The sequence below is a fragment of the Pezoporus flaviventris genome, unplaced genomic scaffold (assembly GCF_033815535.1).
Source record: "Pezoporus flaviventris isolate CSIRO_AGI_PZ_B2104156 unplaced genomic scaffold, CSIRO_AGI_Pfla_v1 ptg000001l, whole genome shotgun sequence".
Taxonomy (NCBI): Eukaryota; Metazoa; Chordata; class Aves; order Psittaciformes; family Psittacidae; genus Pezoporus; species Pezoporus flaviventris.
In genome coordinates, this window is record NW_026892549.1 from 54,560,453 (window position 1) to 54,585,059 (window position 24,607).

General features: G+C 44.3%; 2 protein-coding genes across 2 annotated transcripts in view; both read right to left on the reverse strand.

The window, feature by feature from the left end:
- The window catches only part of UBE2F (ubiquitin conjugating enzyme E2 F (putative)), a 358,305-nt gene extending 352,583 nt beyond the window's left edge, over positions 1–5,722 (reverse strand). The window contains exon 1 of the mRNA XM_061458733.1: positions 5,712–5,722. The gene's annotated coding sequence lies outside the window, so the exon portion shown is untranslated. The remainder of the gene's footprint in view (positions 1–5,711) is intronic.
- ATIC (5-aminoimidazole-4-carboxamide ribonucleotide formyltransferase/IMP cyclohydrolase) lies at positions 278–23,031 on the reverse strand. Its single transcript, XM_061458504.1, has 16 exons — positions 22,881–23,031; positions 22,160–22,286; positions 20,521–20,597; positions 19,847–19,913; positions 17,018–17,106; positions 15,548–15,699; positions 15,290–15,446; positions 13,715–13,840; positions 13,460–13,567; positions 12,125–12,210; positions 10,841–10,930; positions 9,156–9,284; positions 8,040–8,132; positions 2,102–2,284; positions 1,094–1,249; positions 278–622 (listed from the first exon to the last, which is right to left on the reverse strand). The coding sequence occupies exons 1-16, from the start codon at positions 22,900–22,902 to the stop codon at positions 503–505; spliced, it is 1,782 nt and encodes a 593-aa protein (XP_061314488.1). The 5' UTR covers positions 22,903–23,031; the 3' UTR covers positions 278–502.
- Positions 23,032–24,607: the final 1,576 nt, after the last annotated feature.

Here is a 24,607-nt window from a genome sequence, read left to right on the forward strand (position 1 = left end):
AGAGGGTCTGGCACGAAGGACCTGCTCCCCTCTCCTCACAGTGAATTAGAAGCACCTGGAGAAAACTATCTGCTGACTCCCCCAAAAGCAGCTCAGTTCAGTTTACAACACAGATTCTTATCAGTTCATTAAGAAGTTGGGCCTGAGCCCGGCTTTCATACCATTCCATAAGCCTTCTAATGAAGTTGTAAAGTCTGCACTGTAAAATGTACCGCAAAGATAAACCTGTTTTCCTGAGGACAAGGTATTTGGATGACACAAGAGTACAGACTTCACCTAGCTAAGAACCGTATGTTTATTTGCAAAACACTTGTTTTGTACATTGGAGGTCAACTTCTTGTGCCTTTACTCTCTGCTAACACAGGGAAAGACTCATTTACAGACCCTACAAACACTTGCTAAACACAGGCTGTGAGTGCCTGCCAATTAAATTGGTGATATTCCAGCCACTGCTACTGGTGAGACTGTGACCAAAGAGGGCCCACAACATCTCACAGCAAACTCAGTGATGAAACAGCCGGAGGTTAGTGTGAATCAGGGTTATCCCCAGCTCATTGCAAGCTTCAATCACAACTTCGTCTGCAGCCGAGCCAGATGGGGCAGCGATGAACTGTACTCCACTCTGAACAAAAACAGAGAGAAGTGGAAGGATTAGAGCATGGAAAACCAAAATCCCCCTGAAAAGGAGCTGGCAGCCCCAGTCCTTCATTCACATCCCTAGATACCAATCAATAAACAAACAAAAGCTTCCATTGCCCAAAGACATTCACAGGGGAGTTCCTCATGTGAGGAGTCAGCTCTCTCCACAGTTCAGAAGAATAAAACAGTTCCTCTGGAAGGAATAGGCCTTGTCTGTTATTCTTGCATGGTTTAATCAACTTTAATCCTCTATTCATTTCAAATCAACAAACTGAGCAATGACTGGATAATGACTATCCACATGAGACCAGTAACCATGAGAGGCATCCTTCCCAGGATGCACTACTCCAACTAACAGTGCAGAGCAGACATTCCTCAGCAGTCCACACAAACTTAAAACAGAAAGCCTAGCCTGTGTAAGCATTTCCTTGCAGTCACCCTGCCACCATCTTACCCGCTTAGCTCTGTCAACGTTATCCCTGAAGGGGAAGAAGGCATCGGAGCTGAGGGACACACCACTCAGCCTGGCAATCCACTGCTTCTTATCCACTTCTGTTAAGTGTGCAGGCACCTCTTCGAACAGTGCCTGCCACTTCACCAGGTCTTCACCCTGGGAGAGAAAAAAGCCAGCTCAGTGCCAAAACATGGGTCTCCCAGCAGTCCCCTGCCAGAATGAGTGGTGGCATCAGTCTGAAGCTCAGCAGGGCTTTCTGCTCACACAGCCCTGCTGCTGGGAATGTCACCCCCAGGGATTTAAAATCCCAAGTAGTGGTGGGGACATATTACTAACATCAGCTCTTTTTGCATCCTTTTATCTCCTTTCCTTCCCTCTCCTCATCCCAGGGTTTGAGGGATTCTTTCTCTTTTCCCTTTAATTCCAAGATGCTCTGCTTGGCCTACCTGCAGAACGCTCAAAGTAAATGCCAGCACACTCAAATGGGATCTGGCAGATGACTTAACACATGACAAACAGCAGCCTGGTTTATGATTCACCTTCTGAACAGCAGTTCTTAACCCCTTATTGATGAATCACCAGGTGCCAAATCCCACTCCTGGCTTTCAATACTTAAAAAGGACATACTATTTTCTTGCCTCACTATTGCTTGTAACTGGGAGGTCAGAGAGATTCTGAGAACCCAGAAATGCCACACAAGCAAACAGCACCAGGTGAGAAGGTGCCACTGACATTAACTGTAGCTTTAACTTTTCCTTACTGCTGGAGGGAATTATCAGATGAAACTATGCTGCACACCAAAGCGCAGGGCGGGTTCCAGCACCTGGAGCAGTGGGTGCAGTATCACAGGGGCACTTTGCCACTGCACCATTAGGGAAGTCACCATCCTGGGCCCTGGCCACTTGATCTCTGGGATCGTCTGTTACCCAAACCCGCAAAACTCAAGCCACTACTACTTAAGGACAAAGAAGCTGGAATCTCCAGGAAAACCCCTCAGCCAGCCCTTACCTCACCAATAGTCCCAGTGACATACTGATCAATGGCATTGGAGACCTCTGCTCTCTTCACACCCGATTTGAACTTCATGGAGAGCACCCGTGGGTGGTGCCGCAGCCACCAGTTGTTTGCCTTGTCCCCAGCCAGCCGCGTGCAGTGGATCCGGGACTGCTGGCCCGCTCCGATACCTATGACCTGCAGTAGAGAGGGACAAAGCACAGTCACACCTTGTTGCACAGGGACCACAATCAGAGCTGCAGTTTCAGCCAAGCAATAAGGAAAGGCCTCCCAAAAATCAGCTGCTCCTCACTGAAGCAGAGCAGGAATGTAGGTGATTAGTGAGGTAAACCAGGGAAATACCTGCATCCCCTCTGCTGTAAAGCAGTGACAGGGTCAGCTCTCTGCACTCTCACTTCAGGGCTCTGCTGAGCTGAAAGCCACCACATTCTTTCATCCTTCTAAACAACACAGCCCCAGCCATCAGAGTCAAACTGTTCACCTCAGGAGAGAGATACAATTACAGCTTTTGTTTCAAGCAAAACAAAACCCTGTCAGTTGCAGAAACAAATGTGACTGCTAGAAGAAATGGCAGGAGGATTAAAGTCTGAGCCCAGGTCACCCAACCACCATCATCTTTCCTTATAGGCCAGGCATACACAGCTTGAAGAGATCAGCTGTGGGATGTAGTGGATTACAGCACAGTTTTTCTGTCCATAAGAGACTAAATCCACTGCTCAGTGGGGGAGGCTGGTCAGTAGAACCATTGCATTGCATGAATTGTCAAGGTGCTGGAGCTACCAACACATTTCCTACTCTGCCATGTGCCCAAGAGTTTGGGGCTTTTAGAATAGCTGCAGCTAACCTTATTTAATGGCACTTGTATTTGATATCAGACCCAGTGCTTCCAGAAGCTAAACACAAATGGTGTTTTTTCTATTTCCTCCTAGTAGGTGCTGTGAAAATATGGCATTTGCTTAGTTTCAATTTGCTTTTATGAGACCGCTTTCCTAGGAGTTCTCAGGCACATTCAACCTCCGTCATTTTTTCATGTACCCTACAGGTTAAAGCACATAGAAACTCTTGGGAGTCCAGCAGTCAGGTCACTGCAAGCCATTTGTCACAATTCAATACACACTGCAAACAAACTCTTGTGTCCCCTCAGAGACAAAGGCACATCTTAGGTGCTGACACTGCGTGTAGCTGGAGACATCTTGGTTATGGACACTGGTAGAACAACCCCTTACAGATGTGGTCTGCCTGCACTCACAACTGACAAGTCCAAGGGATTGAGCTGAGGTCTCTTGGGCTCCAGACTGCCTGCTGTCCCTCAGCTTTGCCCCTGCCATGACCATATGCCAGGCACACAAAGGCCAGACCCCAAACCTGGCCATCACAGCTGTCAAACTCAGGCTGGTAACTTTTCTCCATGGCTTTCAGAGCTGTGGGTCCTGCTTTCCAAAGGCAGTTCCTGCCATTTCAAACCACGGATCTGACAGAAAACAAGTCTCTCCTGTAATTTCCTCCTGCTGCGAAGCCATAGCGAAACTGTTCACCAGACTCTTTGCATGGGGATTGCTCCAGGGATACTGTGTTGAGGCTACTAGCAGTTCTGGCCAATGCCTCAGATTTTCCAGCTCAGACTGAAACAGATGGTAAAGCTGTAAGTCAAAGGGTGCCCTCAAAGGAATGAATCATTTGTCTTCTCATTCATCGAGACAGTGACTTCACCTCTTACCAGAACTGTAAAACATGCTGCTGGATACTAGTATCCCAAGGAGCAAATCAGAGACTTGGGCTCCTATCTAGTATCATTTGCTCAGCTGTAACTGAAGTCATTGGTGCTTAACATACCCACAAGGACATTAGTATTATCATAAATACAAAATAGATGCAAATTTTCCCATGGCTTAGTGACACCTTCCCCTCTACAAACACTCCTGATGTCCAACCTCTGCTCTCATGTCCAACTTGTTTAACCCTCAAATGCACAAGAGGCCCTGCATCTCACAGGATGCACACCAGCTGCATGTAGGCACATCATTTCTTCCAAACAGGTGTAGCCTCTTACCCTGGACAAAGGAGAGGGCTTAAAATTGTCATACACTGCACACCTTTAGGCATCACTCAGCCCCTAAGAGTGGGCCTAGCAAGCCAGACTGGGCCAAGGCAGAAATGTGTAGCTGAAGATGCAGATGGTGAAGAGTACTGGACAGGCTGCTGGTAGCAGGGATCAAAATACCATGAAACATTCCCAAGTTTCATGTGATGTCATGTGCCAGAAGTGCAATGTCCTGTGCCAGAATGGTGCCTCATCTTCATCATGTACTTGTGAGCTGTGGCCTTGCACTCCTGTGATGGACTGGCTCATCTGCTACAAGCCCTGGCCTTCAGCCAACAAGGGCAATGGTGTGCAGAAAAAGTTTCCAGGCCAATGCAGCACCAGCCACACACAGCTCATCCATGGGCACACATCAGAGGTACAGCTCTCCTACCTGTCAGCACTCTCCTCAACAAGAGTGTTTTCCTTTTCTCTCTGAGCTACTCAAAATATGTTACATTTTTAAAAACTGTCAAGAGATGCTTAACAACTTGGCTCATGTTCAACAACTCCAAAATGGCAGGAACTTTGTACTTCAACTGAAGTGATGCATCCTGCAAACGATTCATAGGCACCCCCAAATCTACAGAGATATTACCTGCACCACACAGAACTGACTTTGTAATGGCTTAATGGGCAAGAGAATACAAAAGCTGCTTCTCTGTGCCTCCTTCTGATAAACCCACATTGTCCTAGAAGTATGTTCACAGCTACAGCCTAGGAGAATAAGATGCTTTTCACTGGAAAATGCTGATTCAGAGGAAGTGAAATCCTTTTTGTGTAGAAAAGGTGTTCTGATGCAACACAGCATGCTGGGGAACATTTCCTCAGTGTAGTCTGGAATTTCTGGTCTAGACAGAAGAAATCAGAAGTCTGAGCTTCTGCTCAATGCAAACTAGACTTGTATCTGAATCTCTCCTCACACTGTCTGAATGTACCTGTTCTCTGCCTTTTTCATTTCATGTGAAGTGAAAATCTCTCTCCCTTCCTCAAATGTTGGCCTTTCACCATACAAAACCATAGCTGAAAACTCAAAATCTTCCACAAAGGAATCCTTCCCCTTCAATTTTCTGCCTATTTTCCACACAAAAATTATGTTTTTTTTCAGACTTTAATGTCCTGGGAATCAAGAAGTGCTTAAGCAGGGCCTAGTAAGTGTGAGGAGTAGCAGGAGACAAGAATACAGGCCGAGAAAAAAAAAAAAAAAAAAAAAAAATCACTTCATAAAGAAAAGCTTGGGTGAAAACTGAGAACTACTTCACCGAAACACTTCGTCTCACAGAACAGCCAAACATGCCCCATAGTTGGAATACTGTGCAAAAGCAGACAAGATGGATAATGCCCAAAGGATCGTTGCAAAATGATCCAGATTGGCCTGGATTTACTCAAAAGATTTACCCTGAATGTGAAAATAAAACCCCTAAATACATTTGGTATTACAAAGATCAAATGAAAGACTTCACAACTGGGAAGACAGAACAGTGACATTACTGACAAATATCTGCACCACTGGTGGAAAACAGGAAGGTAAATTAACAGGTTTGTTTAATCCTACTGTGCAGAGAATACAGAAAGAGAAGAATTCTCAATTGATACTTTGAAACCTGATTATATCATTAGAAAATGGTAAATCAACATGTTACAGACTGGCTTTGTGGGTGCTGAAAGTCAGACAAAACATGTGCAATTAGTGACTGCTGGCTTCCTGCAAATTAAGTGCCACTCAAGTCCACAAAAGCTTTCCTAGAACTTATTAACACCAGCACCAGCCCTTGCTGGAGCTGTCAATCCACTCAAAACCCAACAAAGCTGTCAAAAGCATTCTGGGTGTGTGACACACAAGAGTTTTGCTTGGCAATGGGGATGCTGGGAGGCTGAAATAACCCCTGGAAAAACAAAAGCAGTTAAGGAAAGCTAGACTTCCCAGGCTTGGCTCATGTAACCCCAACAAAGTCAGATCCTGGAAAAGCTTTAAGTGTAACACTCTGGAAGTTACTTTCCATCCCTGGTGATCATGCTATCGGTTTGCATCCAAATATCCCTGTGCACAACTTATGTCTCGGTAAATGATACAACCAGCAGTTAGCTCTGCACAGCATTACCAATATGGATCTAAGCTAACCACTTAGTAAGACTGGGTTTCCATGTACCTTATTTCTTTCCCCATTTATACATTAAGAACAGGGCTCTTAACAGTCTCAGGAAGCTTTTGGAGATGTTAAAACCAGAAGGGAGCTCCCATTTGAGCTCCTCCATCACTACCTGTAGCATGTGCCACTGCTTTTTCTGCATTTGGACTGTAATGACTCTCTCTGGGAAGACGTCAAGCTTAGACTTGAAGACCCCAGTGCAGATTCACCACCTCCTTGAGTAAGTGATTGGAATGGCTGCTGACCTTTACTGGTAAAAAAAAAAAATCACTTGTTTCTTGCTGCAGCACACAGAGCTCTCATCATGACCTTCCCTGTCACACATACAGCAAACCAAGACAATGCACATGTGTATTCGATTAAAATGTATGCCTGCAAATATGCACAACAGCACTGAAGCCCAACTAGTTAAATCCATGCCTGCCCACACTGCTTTTCACTCCTCCCTCATGCCTTCTCCCTTCCATACGGTACACACATTACCATACACATTTCAGTAATATCTGCAGCACCATGTTCTGTCCAGACTTGCAAAAGCACTGGGGAAATTGCTGCTCTAATGAGGGAAAAGGAGCAAAGATAGTGACACCTTTGTTCTGGGGCTATGAGAACTGACACTCTTGAGTAGAGAGAACCATTTAAAAGCAAGGGGGAAAAAAATCCCAAATCTGAATAGAAGAAAAATGCCAGATCTCCAGAGACATGTTTATTTTCAAGAACCATGCAACATATGACCCCAGGAAGAGCTGTGAGACAGCACTGCAACGTTTCCAGGCTGTAACAACAACCTGACAAATGCAGATGGGTACCAACGCAAAAAGGACAGCACTGCAGCTCACTCACAGGCTGCACCTGCAGGGAACACTGTTCGATCCATTTTGCTGATTTATGATGTACCAAAGCCTAACACCAAAAACATTCTTTGGCTTGAATTCTGTACTTTTAAAAAATAATGCAGGCCCATGGAAAAGTTACCATGGAAAGCAGAGAATCAGCTAAAGAACAGCATTATGAGAACAGGCGGCTGGGCAAAAAGACATTTTGTAATATCTTTACAACAACTTTAGGACAACTGATTTGTTAACTGATTTTAGGTTTTTTTTTTAAGACTCAAGAGTCTCAACTCAAATCTCAATTCAGATCTCAACTACACATTTCATAATGCCCCATAAATCCTATTTATCATAAGTTTTTAAATCAGAGAGAAAAGAAGATTTCCAATGCCCCGAAGGGGTAAAAATAAAACAGACCCCATCTTTCTTACATAAGAAGTGACAAATCAAACTAAGAGCCATTCAGACAGTGAGAATCCAGCTGTGAAAACTCCTGTCATTTCCTAAGGCTCTATATAGACAACAACATATGCACATGCCCTCAAAAAATTATATAAAAGCACAAAGTAGTTAAAAAGAAATGACTCAAGGCCAGACTTGCAGAAGCACATAAAGGCTTTTCCAGCCCTATCCCTGAAAGAATCAGCCCAGTCACTACCATGAATAAAGGACACCAAGGTTCTGAAGCAGCCTCTTGAGAAACAAATGTTTAGCTACCACCCTGTATGATGCTGTCTAGGGCAGTTCATCTGTACTTGTTTAATAGCTTCCTGTATGCTAAATGATTTTAGAACTCAAACCTGGCAAAAGTGTTATCTGACCAGCTTGGCTGTGCAACCACACTCCAGAGAGCTGCCTGATTCAGTTACCTGCCCATCCTTGGCGTAGCAAACAGAGTTGGACTGGGTGTATTTAACAGCAATGCTGGCAACAATCAGGTCTCGGACAGCAGACTCGGGCAGCTGAAACAAAACACTGTTGTCAACAACCATGACTGGCCATGTGCCAGAGATTTGCAAGCCCCCAGAGCCATCACAAGTACTGTAGCATGGACAGCGAAAACAAGGTAACTAAAAAGATCCTGTTTTCAATTACCAGCAAATTTTGTTTAGATTAAAAACAGTAAACGATTGGTTTGGCAGCTGATCTCATAGCTCATAGGGATTAATGATGGTCTTGGCAGTCCTGGGGTAATAGCTGATGATCTTAAAAGGTCTTTTCCAACCTAGCTGATTCTATGACTCAACCTTACCAGGTCAAGAGGGCTCCATCACTGGTATTAAGCCTGCGAAGTCTTCTGTACTCACTCACTGACATCAGATATGCTTATAGGTAAAAAGCTAAGCCCATGCTGAAGTACACACTACACCACCACAAAACAGTAGAGCTCAGCATCTTCATGAAGTATTATTAAGTCTGTTCCATTACTAATTTACTATGCTTATTTTTATTACCTCAATGCCTGAACTTGCTTCTGAGCCCAGGATTAATCACGTGCTCATTAACATCTGTCTTTTAATGATAACAAGATCAAAGACAAAGAAACAACTGATAACTTCCTGATGATGTGACCAGTATTAGGAAGGCCAGGGTTTACACAACACATTGAACACAAAAAGAAGAACTAAACAGTGGGTCAGAATGAGATCACAAGAGATCCCTAGCATATGGCTGTCTCACCATAAGGAATCACACATGGTAGCTTCTTACTTGTAAGAAATACAAGTATTTTGCTAGTCAGAGATAAAAGGCAAGGTTCAGCTCCTCTTATTTATGCAAGGAATCAAACCAAAGGCAAACTACTCTGATTTACACAAGTATATTTGGCCCAGAAATTTGCTGCACTGTCAAAACAATTTAAAAGCCAATTAAATTTCATTAAAATATTTTAAGAGCTCTTAAAACAAACCACTGCTGACTTCTTCCACGAAAGCACACCAGCCCATTCTACCAGGATTTAAGCTCATTCATCTCCTGACACTTACATTTTTGTTCTTTGTAACAATGTTCTTGAACAAGAACCGGTCGATGACTGCATTGTTCCTCTTCTGCATGAGGTGCAAGCCATAAAGAGTTCGAATCTCATTGTCGTCTGGCTCGTAATGGGGATCCATCTACAAGCCAAAGGAGAGGCCAATAAAACGCTCTTAGAGCAATTAAAAGCCTACATCCACTAACAGCTTCAGTTAAAATGCACTCATGGAAAGCAATGTCAAACCATCAGAAGTAATTAGAAGCAACTGGAGCAGCAAGGTCCCAACAGCACAAAGTGACACGTACAGGGTGAAGAGAGGTAATGCAGTAGAGATGTTTATATACAAATGTTCATATTGCAAGCCATAAAATCTACAAACTCTTCTAGGCTGGCACAGAAAGGGGAAGACATCCACACAAAGAGAGTCTTGCAGTCTTGCACAGGAAAGTAGAAATATTTTTGAGTTCTTTCACACATGCCACAAGGTACAACTCCCAACCCTCTTCGACATTCAAGGGAAAAGAGATTGTGCTTATTTCCAGAAATGCACTCTCTTGGGGCACATCTCTGAACAAGCATGTAGCAGTGTAAGGGGTAAAGTTAAATGGAACTGTTACAAACTGCATTCAGGTCTACCATGCATGGGCTTATTTAGAATTTTGGTAGCCTCAGGTTATTGAGACATGAAGTAAACTGGATTAAGGCTATCACCTCTGAATGAGGTTTCCTTAACCTATTTACATTTGTTCTGACCAACTTTTCTTAGCATCCCTCTGCAGACAGGCCCTGAAGATACATGGTTAACCAGTACAACCTCATCCTTGCAAAGCTAATTGAATTCAGGAAGCAATCATCTACCAAGATTGTCTGCCATTTCATTCCTTCTTGCCTGAAGCTCCTGAGCCATCTTCTACAGCTCCCCTGGTAGTAACACTACAATTGAAGCTTCAGCTAAGCCTTGGATTTTCTTTTTGTAGCACTATAGCAAAGTTCTCTGCTCATTTGTCTCTCAGAGTCAGGCAGAAATAGGACGTGTCTGGCTGTTGAGAGCATTCTGTAATCCATTAGTCATGTTCACCAAAACTGGATGATTTTGAAGTCCTAACAATCACTGCAGAAACTATGAAGGCAACCTGATACTGACTTGACCACACTATAGTAATACTTCAACCAGGATGCTTGTTGAGAAATATGTAAAGGTGCATCATCCCAGGTCCAATCTCTCCCTGTGCTGCTATCTTCATCACTGACTGTCGTGTAGACTGCCCTATAAACACCCCATGCCCAGACAAGAGTTCCCCCACTGATAAGACTCACAACATCACTGCGACACTGTATCTTAGATACAAAGAATTCAGAGAGAAAACAAATTCAGGAGAAGTGAGAGGAAAGCTGGCAAAGAGAGCACAGAAATTCTATCTCTTTGAAGTACTCTGGCTGGTCACAGACTCAATTACTTTAAATCCACATCACTGTGAAAGCCAAGGAAGGCATTACAGTCATAGAGGGGAGTAATTTTATAATGACATGACTACAGCATTGCTGGTGGAATTCCAGCTCATACAGGAATCCCCAAAGACCCAAAGGAAACACTTCCAGGCACTGTAGAGGGACCTGGACCAGCCCTCCCAGCTATTTGGACACTAACTTCTGTGAAAAGCAGGTACAGGGTTATAGTGGAGCAGGAATACAAACCTGAAGGACACAGTAACCACCATTCTTCTTTTTGGAAAGGATTTTGAGAGATTCTTCCTCATAGCCAGGAGCTACCACACCATCAGACACCTGTAACACACAGATTTCAGCTTCCGTGTGAAAAAAAGAGGGGCTAATACCGAAAGCTCCACGTGCCATTTCCAGAAAAGCACTGAAGGCACACCTCTTTGGGTCTGTATGTACCCTATAACAGAGGCACCATAACAACTTTGGTTTCAATTCTGGAAAGTGGAAACAGTGGAGTGCAGTAAGCTCTTGGCAGGAGTTAGTAAAAAATAGCCACCATCACTTCAGCAGAATGGAACTAATAACTAATATTCCTCTTTGGGGGGGGAAGAAAACTCATGTACAACATCCCCACTTTAAAGCCCTAACAGTAAAGATGACTTAAAAAAACCCAGATCTTTATTTCAACAGTGACAAGTCTAATGAGACAAAAATATTGGCCTAAGAGCTGTTAACAGCCTTAAAATTGAGGAGAGTTGCCATTCATCAGCTCCGTGAAGTGATACACACCTTTCCCATTCTTATCCTACAATGTAGGTGAGGTTTTATTTGTTTCTAAGTAATAGTATACCAAACGTTTTCCTCACAATCCAGTCAAATGTGCTCTGTCATTTGTTTGAAAGTAAGTCTCCAGTGTACAAGACAGCCCTTTTCATTGTGACTTCCCCCTCAAAAAAACACTGTAAGCAACATATAATGGGATGAAGGTGTTTGGTAAAGCATGAACTCCCTTGTTTAACTTTGTATGTAAACTAGAGACTTGTGCAATGCAGTAAGCTACGGAGTTCACGTTGAATCCAGTGAAGTAAAAAATACAGCCTGGAAAGTGGCTGAGCCTACACATAACTTGTATCAACTGGCAGGCAGCAATTTACAGCCACATTCCTGCCTTGGGCAAGAGGCTTGCCATCAGCTCTCCAGTCCTATTCTACTTACAGCCCTTTAACCAGTCATATACTTGTGACAGTAATCAGGGCTCATTTCCCGAGGCCTACTCAGAAGCTGAGGTTTCCAATCACCTCCTTGAAAACAGCATTTCAAGCACTGCTGTTTCACAGGCTCTAGCACACATCCAGGTTTAATCTGGTAGGGAGAAAAGTACATCAAAATTCTGCCCTCCAGATACAGACTTGCACAAACAGACCAGTCTTGAGTAAAATGTAACAAATTCAAACAGAATGGCTGTTACAAACCAATGACTTCATCTAGTGCAATTCTCATTTTTACACTCAAAGGCTTTGCTGCTGTTTAACTAACCTCTCTGGAAATGATCTTGGCTGTAGCCACATCGCAGATGTCAGACAGGGCAACGAAATCACCAAAAGAAGACATCCGGTCAGCACCTGAAAAATCCTATCTTCAGCAACTTATCAAACTCTAGCGTAACACAAAGAAAAGTCTGCTCCTACAACACAGTCCATTGCCATGAGAGCTAATAATTTAATCCTACAGCAAAAATAAGAGACCATGTAAGAGCAACAAGGACGAAAAATCCTACCTCAAACACATGCACCCTTCAATATTCCCACAGTTCAGATATTCTTTCTTTTCTACTGCCTTTGTCAGAGCTCTAACTCTGTAATGACTACCTCCATCCCTACAAACAGCAATGCTGTAGCCATGGTGGCAAAAGGACAAGGAAAGGCAAGAGTCATGCAGAAAGATTTTAGACGGGAGATAGTTGGAAAAAAAAAGAAAGCTTTTAGCTGCCTATGCTCCCATCTGCCTTCTCCTGTAAGAAACCAGAGCCAGAAAAGTAGCTAAGATTTTTTTTAATAGACATTCTGTATATTTAATGACATAGCTAAGGTAAACTCAGCTCTCACCACAGATGCTCTGCTACTTAGCAAGGACAATTCTTCTGTCCCTGCCATTCAAAAGGTTTATTTTTCTATCAATCATGCAATGGCTTTCTGGGTGCAACATTCAAAGGTGGTCTTTAAAGGGTAAAAAGTGAACTCAAGCCGATGTGCCCCTTGTCAAATAAGTTTGCTTTGTTATCTCTCATCTGTGCAGATTTTCCAGGAACGCCATGGAAAATGAGAGAATTAGCAAAGTATCTCAGCTGAGAAAGCTATTTTTATTTACCTATTTTTGGGGGGGGGGGGGGGGGGCGGGGGTGAGTTGTGAGCGCTGAAGAACAAAAGCATTAAAAGCACCCACCAAATACCAGGCAGAAACATTTCTACTCCAAATAAGTACTCCTGAGCATCCCATCTGCAGTGTAAGGATGAGTGTGGTAACAGCACAGCTGTTTATCCAAATCCTTTAGCCAAAACCTCAAAGATTTATACAAATATGTGTGCATATACATATTTAATTAAATAAATAAAATCTACACATCTTCTATATACATCAAGGAACAGAATCCAAAATTATTTTTGGCCTCTTTGAAACAACAGGTCTGCTCACTTGGAAAACAATGCTTGATAGACATTTAATTCAGTCAGTAAGAACCTTATGGAAAAAAAAACATACAGAGGAGGAATCCAATGCAAAGGGAAGAGCCTGCCACGTGCTAAGCATGCTGTTTATGTGCTGAGAATTCAGCTCAGCTCCTTGGACACACTAGTTTATGCCTGGACCTCTCACCTCTGCTTCGTGCATAGGCAGATGCCAAGGGTGTTAAAGTCTTGTGGAAGTCGTGCACCATGCAGACTTGCGCCTCCTCTTCGCTGAGGGGTATTCCAACAGCAGCACCTAGTGGGAAACACAAGGAAGGGCACTCAGTCCTGGGACCTCCCTGGAGGCTGCCAGGCGAAAGGACACTGATACACCACTGACGGGGCCTGCCAAAAGCTGGAGTATTTTCAAAGAGAAAAGCATGGCAACATGAAGCCACCCTACCTGCAGGACTGACATGCTTGAAGGAGGCTGCAGCAGGAATGCCTAATGCCAGCTTGAGTTCCTTCACCAGCTGCCAGGCATTGAGAGCATCACACAGGTTGATGAACCCTGGAGAGCCATTCACCACTGCAAACACAGCACACAAATAGATGCTTTAAAGCAGGCAGACCCCTCTCCCCAGAGTCTGGAGAGCAAGCAGAAGAGATTTCTCCCCCCAGATACCAAAATAGCTATGAATTGTTCTTGTTAAACAAGCTCCTCAGCAACTGGTTAATCCTGAAAAGCCTCAGTGTCTTGTAAGGAACGCACAGGTTTGAGACTGGGAACAAATGTATGCAAATACAATTATCTTCCCTAACTGAAGCTGTTGATATGACCTTGGAGCAAGACACACACTGTCCCTATGCACATTCGCTCTTGTGAAAGGGGAACAAAGAAAGAATATCCCCCCTTATGTTCTTTGAGTTCTTCAACTGGCAGCCATTTGGAAGAAGAGCTCTCTCTTTCTGTGGAAGTCTGCCAGAGCTTGATTTTGATCAAGGTGCATAGCCAGAGTTGTTAGGGAAGAATACAAAAACCACATCCACTAGCAGGGTAGATTTCTTTACAAATCTAGTATATAAATTTCATATAGTGACTATGGCTCCGATTCAACTAAGTAGTCTGGCACTAATCTTTAAGCAGACATTGTCTCTAACTGATGTCAACAGAACCACTTAAAATTTAGGGCAAGTTTGTATGAAAATGCTTGATCTGGTCCTTTCACCAGAAATACATGCCAAGCATGAAGCCCATTTAAAAGTCTATTCTCAAAACCTTTTGCCCTGGCTCTGCAAGAACTGCTTGTACCAACATGGCAACTCAAGAACAAGAGCAGCCAGACTTTCTCTCCAAAACACGGGTATCCCTTAATGCAACAATGCTGTCATGGGTGGCACACCCTACAAAATAGCAGATACACACCAGACATGTCTCAAACTCTTGCGAGTGAGACTTGTACCCCTTCCCTCTGCCATCACCAGCAGAAGCAGCAGTTTAAAACACCAACCTAAAAAAAAACTCTCCTCAAAACCATCAAATAAACAAATAAATAAATAGATTAAAAAAAAAACAAACCCCATTCAAACCTAGAGAAAACAGCTTGGTTTCTAGACAGAGTAAATGGTGGCAAAAAAAAAAATGGGAAGACAAGTAAGAAAAACAGGAAGTAGCAAAGCATCTTAAAAGGATAAGGAGATTTTCCTTCACTAAATCTGAATCTGATGTAAAGCAGAAAGTTCATTACGTAAATCTGTTCCAATTGTCTTCAGTGTGGACACACCATCCTACACCAATAGGGAATGCAGAGCTACAGCAAGTCTTGCGCAGACAGGCTTTCCTGTCTCACACAACTCCACCTTTCCGTTGCAAAGCTAGTGCCAGTAATAAAGTAGTTGTTAAGGCACTGCTTGCCATCCTTTGGACTAAAGTACAAGGTGATGTTTCAGTTTTAAAGACAATGAGCAGACATGCCCAAGCACCTCCTTTCCTAGCTATCTCAGAGCTACCTTTTGGCCAGCATGGCCTAGGCCTCACCTGTCATGGGAAGTTTGGATCTCATTGTGTAGAGCTGCGCAGGACTCTGGTGAGGATTCATACCATACCTCAGGGGCAGCTGGGACACCCCCTTGCTGTACTCCTTCCTAAAGTAGTCAGAGATGGCTGCATCATATTGAGCAGTGTGGGTGAAAGCCTGGGGACAGAATGGGGAACATTTGTCAACTTAAAAAGGATTTGGTATTTAAAGGCAATCAAGTCTGGCTTAGCCCTTCACTGCAAGCAAATAAAACAAACCTTGAGTGCAAGGCGACGTCTGGTCTCCATGGAAGTGTCTTTGTCCCCTGATGTTGCCATCTCTTTTGCTACTTCAGAGTAGTCTGCAGGGTCACACACAACTGTCACACGAGCGTGGTTCTTGGCAGCTGCCCGCAGCAAGGCAACTCCTCCTGCAAGAGAGGAATGGAGGCATGAAGCACTTCCCTTCTGGATACAGCAAAAGCAGCCACATCTGAGGCCAAGAAAGCACATGCACCAATGGATCATTTGTGCCTGATGAATGTGCCTCCCTCTCTCCAGCAAGAGGGGACTGCAACAGTACTCTTCAAAATGCACAAGGCTGGTGAGTTTTACTCTGTCCACTGGTGACTGGCCTTTGGAGACACAGGCAGAGCTGCAGCTGGAGACACAGAGGAAGGAAACAGGTCCCAGGCTGCACTGAGCAGCTGGGGCAAGAATGTCTTCAAGCAGCACAACCACATCCTAAGGAAGATGGCTCATCTCCATTTGCCATTTAAGCACCATCCTCTGCAACAATGGGCTGAGGAGGGCTCTATAGGAAGATTTGCTTTTATGCTGCCAAGCAACAGATGTTCCCAGAGCTCTCTGCAAATATTAACAACTCCTGCCCAGGTCCTCTGTGTAAAATAAAATGCCACACTTCCCCCTTAAATGTGACTCTGCACAACTATTACAACAGTTTAAATCATACGAGATACTAGGCTGTTGCAAAGGAAAAGTAGAAGCTGGCACTGCTACACATCACTCCATAAAATATTTAATAGAGAGCTCTGCTGGGCATCATTTGGACTAAACTACTCCAAGAAAATTCAATCTCAATCCAACCTCATGGTACAGAAGCGTGCCTGTACTGTTGACAAGCTGCCAACTAGAGCTGCTGCACTGAAGGAACAGCAAGCCTTATGGGGTTAATAACTAGCAGAAAGAGCAAAACTGCTGATGATACAGGTGTCCATGCTTCCAAACTCGGGTCCCAACTACTCTTGCATATATGCAGACCAACCCCTTTCCTTGTAACAGCTTCCTGAAGTTCTCAGCAATACCCAAAGCTCTTTCAGTGGTAGAGCTTTTCCTCTCCAAAGCTCATGGTTTTTATTTTTATTACACTGCCAGATGCTGCAAAAGAGGTATAATCTGCTCTCTGTGTTTAGTAGGAAGCATGCTCCACCTGGCCTTTCCTAGCAGAGCCTTCTACAGTACATCACACTGCTTCTGGGCATGCGTGACTTGCATGGCTTGCAAACCTGTGCAGCAGCCACTTGCCACTTTAACTGTACATCTGCTTAAAAGCAATGAGGTTTACCCAACTATGCTTTCAGTCTGCCCCTTGCAACTCCTGAGCAACTTAGAAGACTTCCTTTATGGGTGTGCAAGGATACCAAACAAAAAGGAAACAACAGAGACCGCTTAAAGAGACCAGAACATCTGGTCTGCCTGGAGAATAGATATGCTCTCCCTTTAACTTACCAATATCAATCTTTTCCACTGCCTCTTGCACAGTTACACCTGGAGAAGATACGGTCTTCACAAAGGGGTAAAGGTTACACACTACAACTCTGAGAATTGAGAGAAAAAGTAGGGTTATTCAAGAAGACATAAAAATTGCAAACTGGGCTCAGCATTCACAGGCTACCATAGTGTGTTTATGTCTTGTTTCTCTCTTAGATCAGGGACCAGCACAAAATACTGTAGCCAAGGCTTCTTTCTCCAAAAGACTTAAGAGACAGCAGCATTCAGCCAAAGGCCAAGTGATGGTACAATGCATTATGAAATCTGGCTGAACTGTGTGCACTAAACAATATTACAACAGATAAACCATCTTCTGTAAATTGTGGTTTTAAGAGTTTCTTTAAACACCTGGGCCTGTATTTAAATGTTTAGTAACTTTGGTGTACAACTTGAGCCACTTCAAAGGACTTCAAAGTGGACTCTCAGCAGTGCTGAAAATAGGCATCCACGAACTGTTGTAAGAGAGTAAGCACCCAGGGCAAGGTCCATTGCAAACAAAGTACAATCTCATTTTCCACAACTTTTCCTAGAGTAGAAGATGACCTACGTATCACCTTGTGGACTTTTAAAATACCAACAGCATATGAAGCCTGAGTGCACAGCCTGGATCCCATAAAATCTCTGGATCACATGAAAGCAAGAGGGAGAATTGACTTTCCCCTCTCAAGACAAGACTGGACCTTGCTGGAATTAGTTTTTTCATCTGATCTGGAAGAAGCTGCAGTCTATTCCAGAAAGCATGAAGTAATAACTTGCACTGTCCCATCCTACCAGTGACACATGAACTGCAATGAATGGAGGTACATTTTTTGACCTTCACAATGTTTTTCATCCAAGTGAATTAGTTTACCCTCTTGATCTGAATATATGAAGGTACTGAACTCCCATGCGTGCGCACTATTGGCAGCAAATTGCTGTGATGCATACACTTATGTCCAACTTTCAATATTTCTTTGTTTCCACACTCTGTGATGAACTCAAGGGATGATCAGCTTCCAGTATGGTTTTCAGAACCCTCTATGTCTCTAAATTTCATAGTGTCTTTTATTGTCTGTTCCACCCCAATCCATTCATGCTCCTGAACTGTTGCCAACCATCTGTGGACTTTAACACTGCTAATTCTTTCATCTATGGAAATCAAGATAAACCAATACCAAGGTTTCCTACCTTGATTTGGGAATGTAAATTTTATGCAACCATGCATAAAACACTCTGGCTGAGCATCAGCTCCTTCTGCTTTATATAAGACAATCTAAATACAAATTGTTACTTCAAATGCAAGTGCACTGTAAGTCACTTATGTAAAGGCATGTTACTCCCCCTGGAATCCAGCAGAGCCTGATTTAACATGCAGCATACTCTGAAGAGCTACTGCTGCGGAGCTGTCCTGTGGTTTTAAAGCTCAGGTTTCAAATTCAGCCTGGAAATCCATCTGAGGCATGTCAGTTTTTAAAAGTAATTTTAAAAGCAAAGATGCATTTTGGCCCAATCACCACAGTCAAACTATACCTCCCACCCTTTACTATGTTCCCTTCAGCTACTGTTTCTAAATCAGGAGCTACCCACCAGCACAGAATTGGTTACTCACAATTTCTAGTTAGATGTTGAAACCAGGCAGTTAAAAATAGTCCCAAGCTACCCTCCCTGCATGAGTGTACTGAGCAAACAAATTCTCACAAAACCAGAAGAAAATCTTTGGTATGTTAGTGGACAAACTGTTACTTCAATTCCTCACTTCTGATCACTTGCTCCCACAATGGCTCTTGGAAAGTAAGCTTCCTGTCATCTGTGTGTTTTCTGTTTGTACAAATGCTGCATGTTCCTGGCTGTCTTTTCCTGTCTACTCTTCATTTACATGTTGAAACTCAGCAAACATTATGCAAATATCAAAGGGTATATTTACTAAGCTAGTATTTCAAAACCAGGAATTGTCATGCACCCAGAGCCAAGTTGAGGGGAGATGCACCAGCTCCAAAAGTACTGAAATGAACCATGCAAGAAGTGTAATATGATTCAACCTTGACCAGATGTAGTGCCAACATTCCCAGATAACCAGAAGAAATTAAAATCTCTGCTGCCTGTGGAAACCAGAGTATAACTTTCTTGTTTTAGTTTTAGAATCATAGAATAGTTAAGGGTGGAAAGGACCTTAAGATCATCTAGTTCCAACCCCCCTGCCATGGGCAGGGACATTTCACACTCTCTTACTACAAGTGTTGAAGGCCATAAAAATTATCAGAGGGCTGGAGCACCTCTGCTCTGGAGACAGGCTGAGAGAGCTGGGCTTGTTCAGCCTGGAGAAAAAAAGGCTCTAGGAAGGTCTCAGAGCAGCTCCAGTGCCTAAAGGGGCCAACAAAAAATCTGGAGAAGGGCTTTTGACAAGGGTCTGTAGAGACAGGACAATGGGGAATGGTTTTAAGATGAAAGAGGGTATATTCAGATTAGCTATTAGGAAGAATTTTTTCCTTATGAGGGTGGTGAGACACTGGTACAGGCTGCCCAGAGAAGGTGTCCCCATCCCTGGCATCAAGGCCAGGCTGGATGGGGCTTGGAGCAACCTGGTCTGGTGGAAGGTGTCCCTGTCCGTGGCAGTGGGTTGGAACTGGATGAGCTTAAAGGTCCCTTCCAATCCAAACCAGTCTGCATCTTCTGACAGAGAAAAAGGAGACTACAGATCTTCTGGTGTGTGGATATTAAATCCCTTCTGCTCCCTTTCAGTGGCGCTGACTAGTTTCCAGTGCTCATTTTTGATTACTAATTGATTGCATGATGTCCCCCAGTATTTACCTTACAAGGCTGAAATCCTGTTTGTTCATATCAGCATTATCTTCTGGAATATTGCGAGCCAAGATGCCTAGTTACAAAAAACAGTGTATCTTAACTGAAAAATAATTAAATCATAATCATTTATTTAATTCAACACCTTCCTTCAGACTGTGCTTTTCCTCAGAGATTTTCTATCGCAAATTTTCTGATTCTAGCTCAGACAACAGTCCTCAGCCCCTCCATCTATCCAAGAGAGGACACAGGGTAAACCCAAACTGCCTAGGAATAAGAAGTATTACAGCATGCAGAAATCACCGAGTAAAGACTATGCTATCATGTTCCTTATGCTGCACACCAGATTCATCCACAGGTTAAATTCCATGGAGCTCTCTGCACAAACAGCTCTGAAACTGACTCTGCAAAGAACGTGCAAAGGCATTTACAGAGAAGCCCTGTTACTTATAGCCCTAGGGAGAAAAAGATCTGCTAACTGCATAGATGCCAGCATAGCAACAGAGGAAGTAATTCAGCCACTGTGCACTTCTTTACCTAGTGCTTTTCACCTCTTCTTCTGCCCCTAGAGCAAATCTGTTATTATTCCACACAGACCTTAAAAAATAAAGACATCTGTCAGCCCCTTCTTCCCACCCTCAATTCTCTTTTAGACTGAAAAAAAGAGATTAGCAGCAACATACCAGCATGAACTGCAGGATGAAGGGTTTTCACACGTCCACCTAACATCTCAGGGAACCCTGTCAAGTCTGAAACATCTCTGCACAATGAGAAAACATAGCATGATAATACATGTGCCATTCTGACTTTATCTATAGGTTGAATGGTTATTATTCCCATTGGGACAGTAATCTAGATCTACTGGCAATGTTGGTTTTACTGGAAGGAGATTTAAAAGCTAGGAGTTTTGAAGGCCGTAAGGAGGTGAAATAAACCTAACTTTCTTTTGGTCTATTTGTGAAAAAAAGATAAATCACCAGCTTTCCATCAATGACAGGGGGAGTTTAGAGAGAAAACAAATGCATGATTCCTTTAAACTTCATTATTTTGTACCTTGTTAAGAACACAACATATGGAAGGTTCCTAAACTGCTAGGAAAAACCTGTGCTGAGTGATAGGCTATGATGCTTCCTTCATGCAGAAGGCTGGGAACTAGCTCCGAGATGAGGCATTAAGACACATCTGATTGTTTTTATTATGGCTGGCATCTGTCAACTAGCTTGTTAAATGCTTCTAGGTATAGAAGCCAAAATGTTGGTTTCATGCTCTCTTACTTTTCACAAATGTTGGTCTTGTGCAAAAGCTACATCTGACAGAAGACAGCTTTCTAATAGTGACCGAAACAAAAAAATTGCATAGGTTTCACTACATACACACACCTCATGCCAAAGGGGCAACAACTGCTTTTCCCATAAATGGAAATAAAGTTAATGGGTCACACTAAACTAAGCAGTAATTTCTCAAATACACTGAAACACCCCGGATAAGCAAATCCCAACTCAACATGGTTTACAGAGAAAATTAGAAGATGCAGTACATCAGTACTCTGCTTTCCAGCTTAGCCAAAGCATTAAAGTTTCACCGCTCCCTGTGACTGTTCATGATGGTAAAGGAACAACAAATTGGAAAGGGAAGAGCAAATGTGACCATTCTTTGCTTCAGGCTTCACTGATAGCACAGCCAAGCAAAGAAGTTGGAGAGACATAAGCAAGTTTGGTTGGAGCTGTTTTTTAAATCACAGCAAGGAAGAAACTAGAACAAATTTCCTCAGAATCATGGACCAAAACATGCCCTTTCTGCAACAGTGGGTGCACAACACTTGAAGGCTCTACCCAAAAAGTTGACCATGGTGCTGGGAAAATGTTATGTAACAAATCATTATTTTGTAAGAAATTGTAAATTATTTTGTAACAAATGTTGAAGCTCCAGTGAGTTTCAACATACTCCTAACACGTCAGTCCTGTCCAACAACCAGGCAAAGTTCACCATGACCTTAAGAGCAGCACTAGGGGCAGATTATGAATGTCAAGAGAACTGACCTTCTCATAGGGAAAAAAGGCAGCTCAAGACAGACAAGGCACCATCGCCCAATAGCTCTCTGTGTGCTGTCCTGTACAGTAACACTCTTTGGCCTCAGTCAACCAAGGTCAACCTTGCTGGTCAAGGTGGTGCTGAAGTTTGCCTTAGGAAAGTGTGGTTTTTTTGGGGGGGAAGGGAAGACTTGCTTTCAGAGCAGTTTTCCTTGCAAATGGGAGAAAATTTAAGCAACCTGAGGACCAAAATGAGCATATTTAGTGGAGATGTATAGGAAAATGTCTGTACCTGACAGGCAAGCCAGCATCTCTCAGGGATTTGGCTGTTCCTCCAGAGGCAATCAAACCCAGGCCAAGAGCATTCAGACTCTTTGCAAATTCTACCAGGCTGGTCTTATCAGAAACACTGAGCAAAGCTAACAGGTGGGAAAGGCACAAATATTGTGGGTTTAAACGTGGAGCAGAGAAAGAAAACAACAGGATTAAGAGTCAGAAGCCTTTGCAAGCCCTGTAACTTGGGAATCTTCTCCGATGTGAGGTACTGGGAATAAGGAGCTGACCTCCAGCCCCTCACACACCACAGCGGAGAAGCCCCTTCCACAGACGAGGGCAGGCAGCACAGCCGTCCTCGCATCCTGCCTCAGGGCGAAAGCGCGGGAAGCTGGTCCCTCACAGCCGGCCGCCTCCTCCCCACACAGCGGCGGCCGCCGACCAGCTCCGACCCAAGGCAAGGTATAACCAACCACCCAAAAGGGAAACGAGCGGCCCCCAACCCCTCAGGGCACAGGAACTACCGGGTTAGAAGCGGCAAACCCACTCCCAGACGAGCGGCACCCGGCCGCCCCTCGCCTTCCGGAGCTACCCTGTTTAGCTAACTCGGGGGATTACATCTCGGCCCAGCTGGAGAGCAGCTTCCCCTCACCCCCAACCCTCCCCAGCTGCTCCAAGTGCAGCGGGCGGGCGTTCGCGGTTCACCCTGGGCAGCCAAGGCCTCGCCGGCCCCGCGTTACCGAGCTGCTGCCGGGCAGCCATGGCGCCGTCGGTGGGAGCGCGCTGGCGGCGGTGGAGAGAAGACCGAACGGCGGCGGCCCGGCGGGATTTGGGTGCCCGCTGCACCGGGGGGCGGGAGCACTGGGTGGGCTGGTCCCGGATGGGGCGGGGAGTAGAAGGGAGGTGGCGGGGGATGTGCGGAGCACTTTGTGGTGATCGGGCAGGCTGCGAGTGCCCCATGTGAGCTTTGGGCGTAAGGGAAAGGCGCTGGCGGGAAGGCGGAGCTGTGGTGAGGAGGGGGGGCTCTCCATGGCGGGGAACGCTGGAGGGCAGCCCTCTCTCTTCCCTGCCCGGGCTGCCCATGGCTGTGCCCCTGGGCACTAGGTCCCCGTTGGGACAGGGTGCGGGCTACAAGCGCGGTACAAGCACCTTGAAGTCATGATACAAGTTCTTTTGCGGGCCTCTTCAGCGACAGGAAGCCCAGCTTACTCCGCTGGTGAAAGTGAGGTGCAGGTGAGGCAATGCCTCGTTGCATTAAGGATAGTTTTTCACAGAAATTATTCTTGGAATTTCATCTGTGGAAAATCCACTTGGAGAGCTTACAACCTACTGATGAGCAGGGATAAAGGCAAAACACTTGTTTACCAAGTCCGAGGTAAAAAATTAAGCTTTCAAATAGTAAAAGGGGCTTCTCTTCCCTTTATTTTTTATTTTCCTATGTAAATGGGTTAATGGGAGGAGCTTTTGTCCCCCACAAGCCTCCAAATTTTCTGGAACTCTTTGCAGAGGAGTTTCTTGTTTTCGTTTTAGCTTGTGGTTGGCAGGTAATGCTGACAGAACATGTTGGTTTTAACACTGCTGGTTAAAATCTCTGCTGTGCCACTGTCCAACAGGGTTAAACTGCAGCAGTGGGACAGCTGGAGAGAGCTCTGGAGTTAATTTGCGACACAACCCCTGCCCTTCACAGGTTGCCCAGAGAAGCTGTGACTGCCCCATCCCTGGCAGTGTTCAAGGCCAGGCTGGACACAGCTTGGAGCAACCTGATCTAGTAGAAGGTGTCCCTGCCCATGGCTGGGGTTGGAACTGGATTTGCTCTGAAGTCCGTTACAACTCAAACTATTCCATGCTTGATTCACCATGCCAGTGTTTACACAAGGTTTCTCCATGCTTGTCCTGTCACTTCAGCAGCATGCACTCAATGCTGCCATTCCCAGCCAGTAGCATTGCCCAACAAAACAGCAAATATTTTGCAGGTTTCAGGTCCAGCTGGCTGGGACTTGGTTACATTTGTGTAACATGTAACATGTCAGGGATGTGCATCTGGAGTAGTGGGGCCTGGTATATGGGGTTTAATCGGGCCTTTAAGCAATAAAACCAGCATGGGCAGACCCCTAAGACATCCCCACATACATCTTTCATGGTTTTCATTGTTCATGTAGGTAGTCACAGCACACTTGGAAGCTTCCTGAGCAGGCTAACTGCATTCGGCTCTCCACTTTCATTTAAAAAAAGAATAAATGCATGGAAGTTTCTAGATCTTGTAGACAAGAAGCTGGGATGTGCAAAACAAGTGCAACTGCAAGGCCCAGAAACTTGGCTGCTTTGATTTCTGAATCTCTGTGGGCTTGGGCAGTATTTTCTGTGTGAGAAAGAGTCAAGCAAGAAATACTAAACACACTGAACAAAGCCAGTATATGTATTACTCTTAGTAGCAGCTACTGACAAGCAGTAATAAATTACTGTGCAG

Coding starts and splice junctions, on each gene's coding strand:
- ATIC (XM_061458504.1), bottom strand. CDS start 22,902: ATGGCTGCCCGGCAGCAGCTCG. Junction 13,841..15,289: donor ATCCAAACTTCCCATGACAG/GTGAGGCCTAGG, acceptor CTGTGTTTGCAG/TGGTGAATGGCTCTCCAGGG. Junction 10,931..12,124: donor CCAAGATCATTTCCAGAGAG/GTTAGTTAAACA, acceptor TGTGTGTTACAG/GTGTCTGATGGTGTGGTAGC.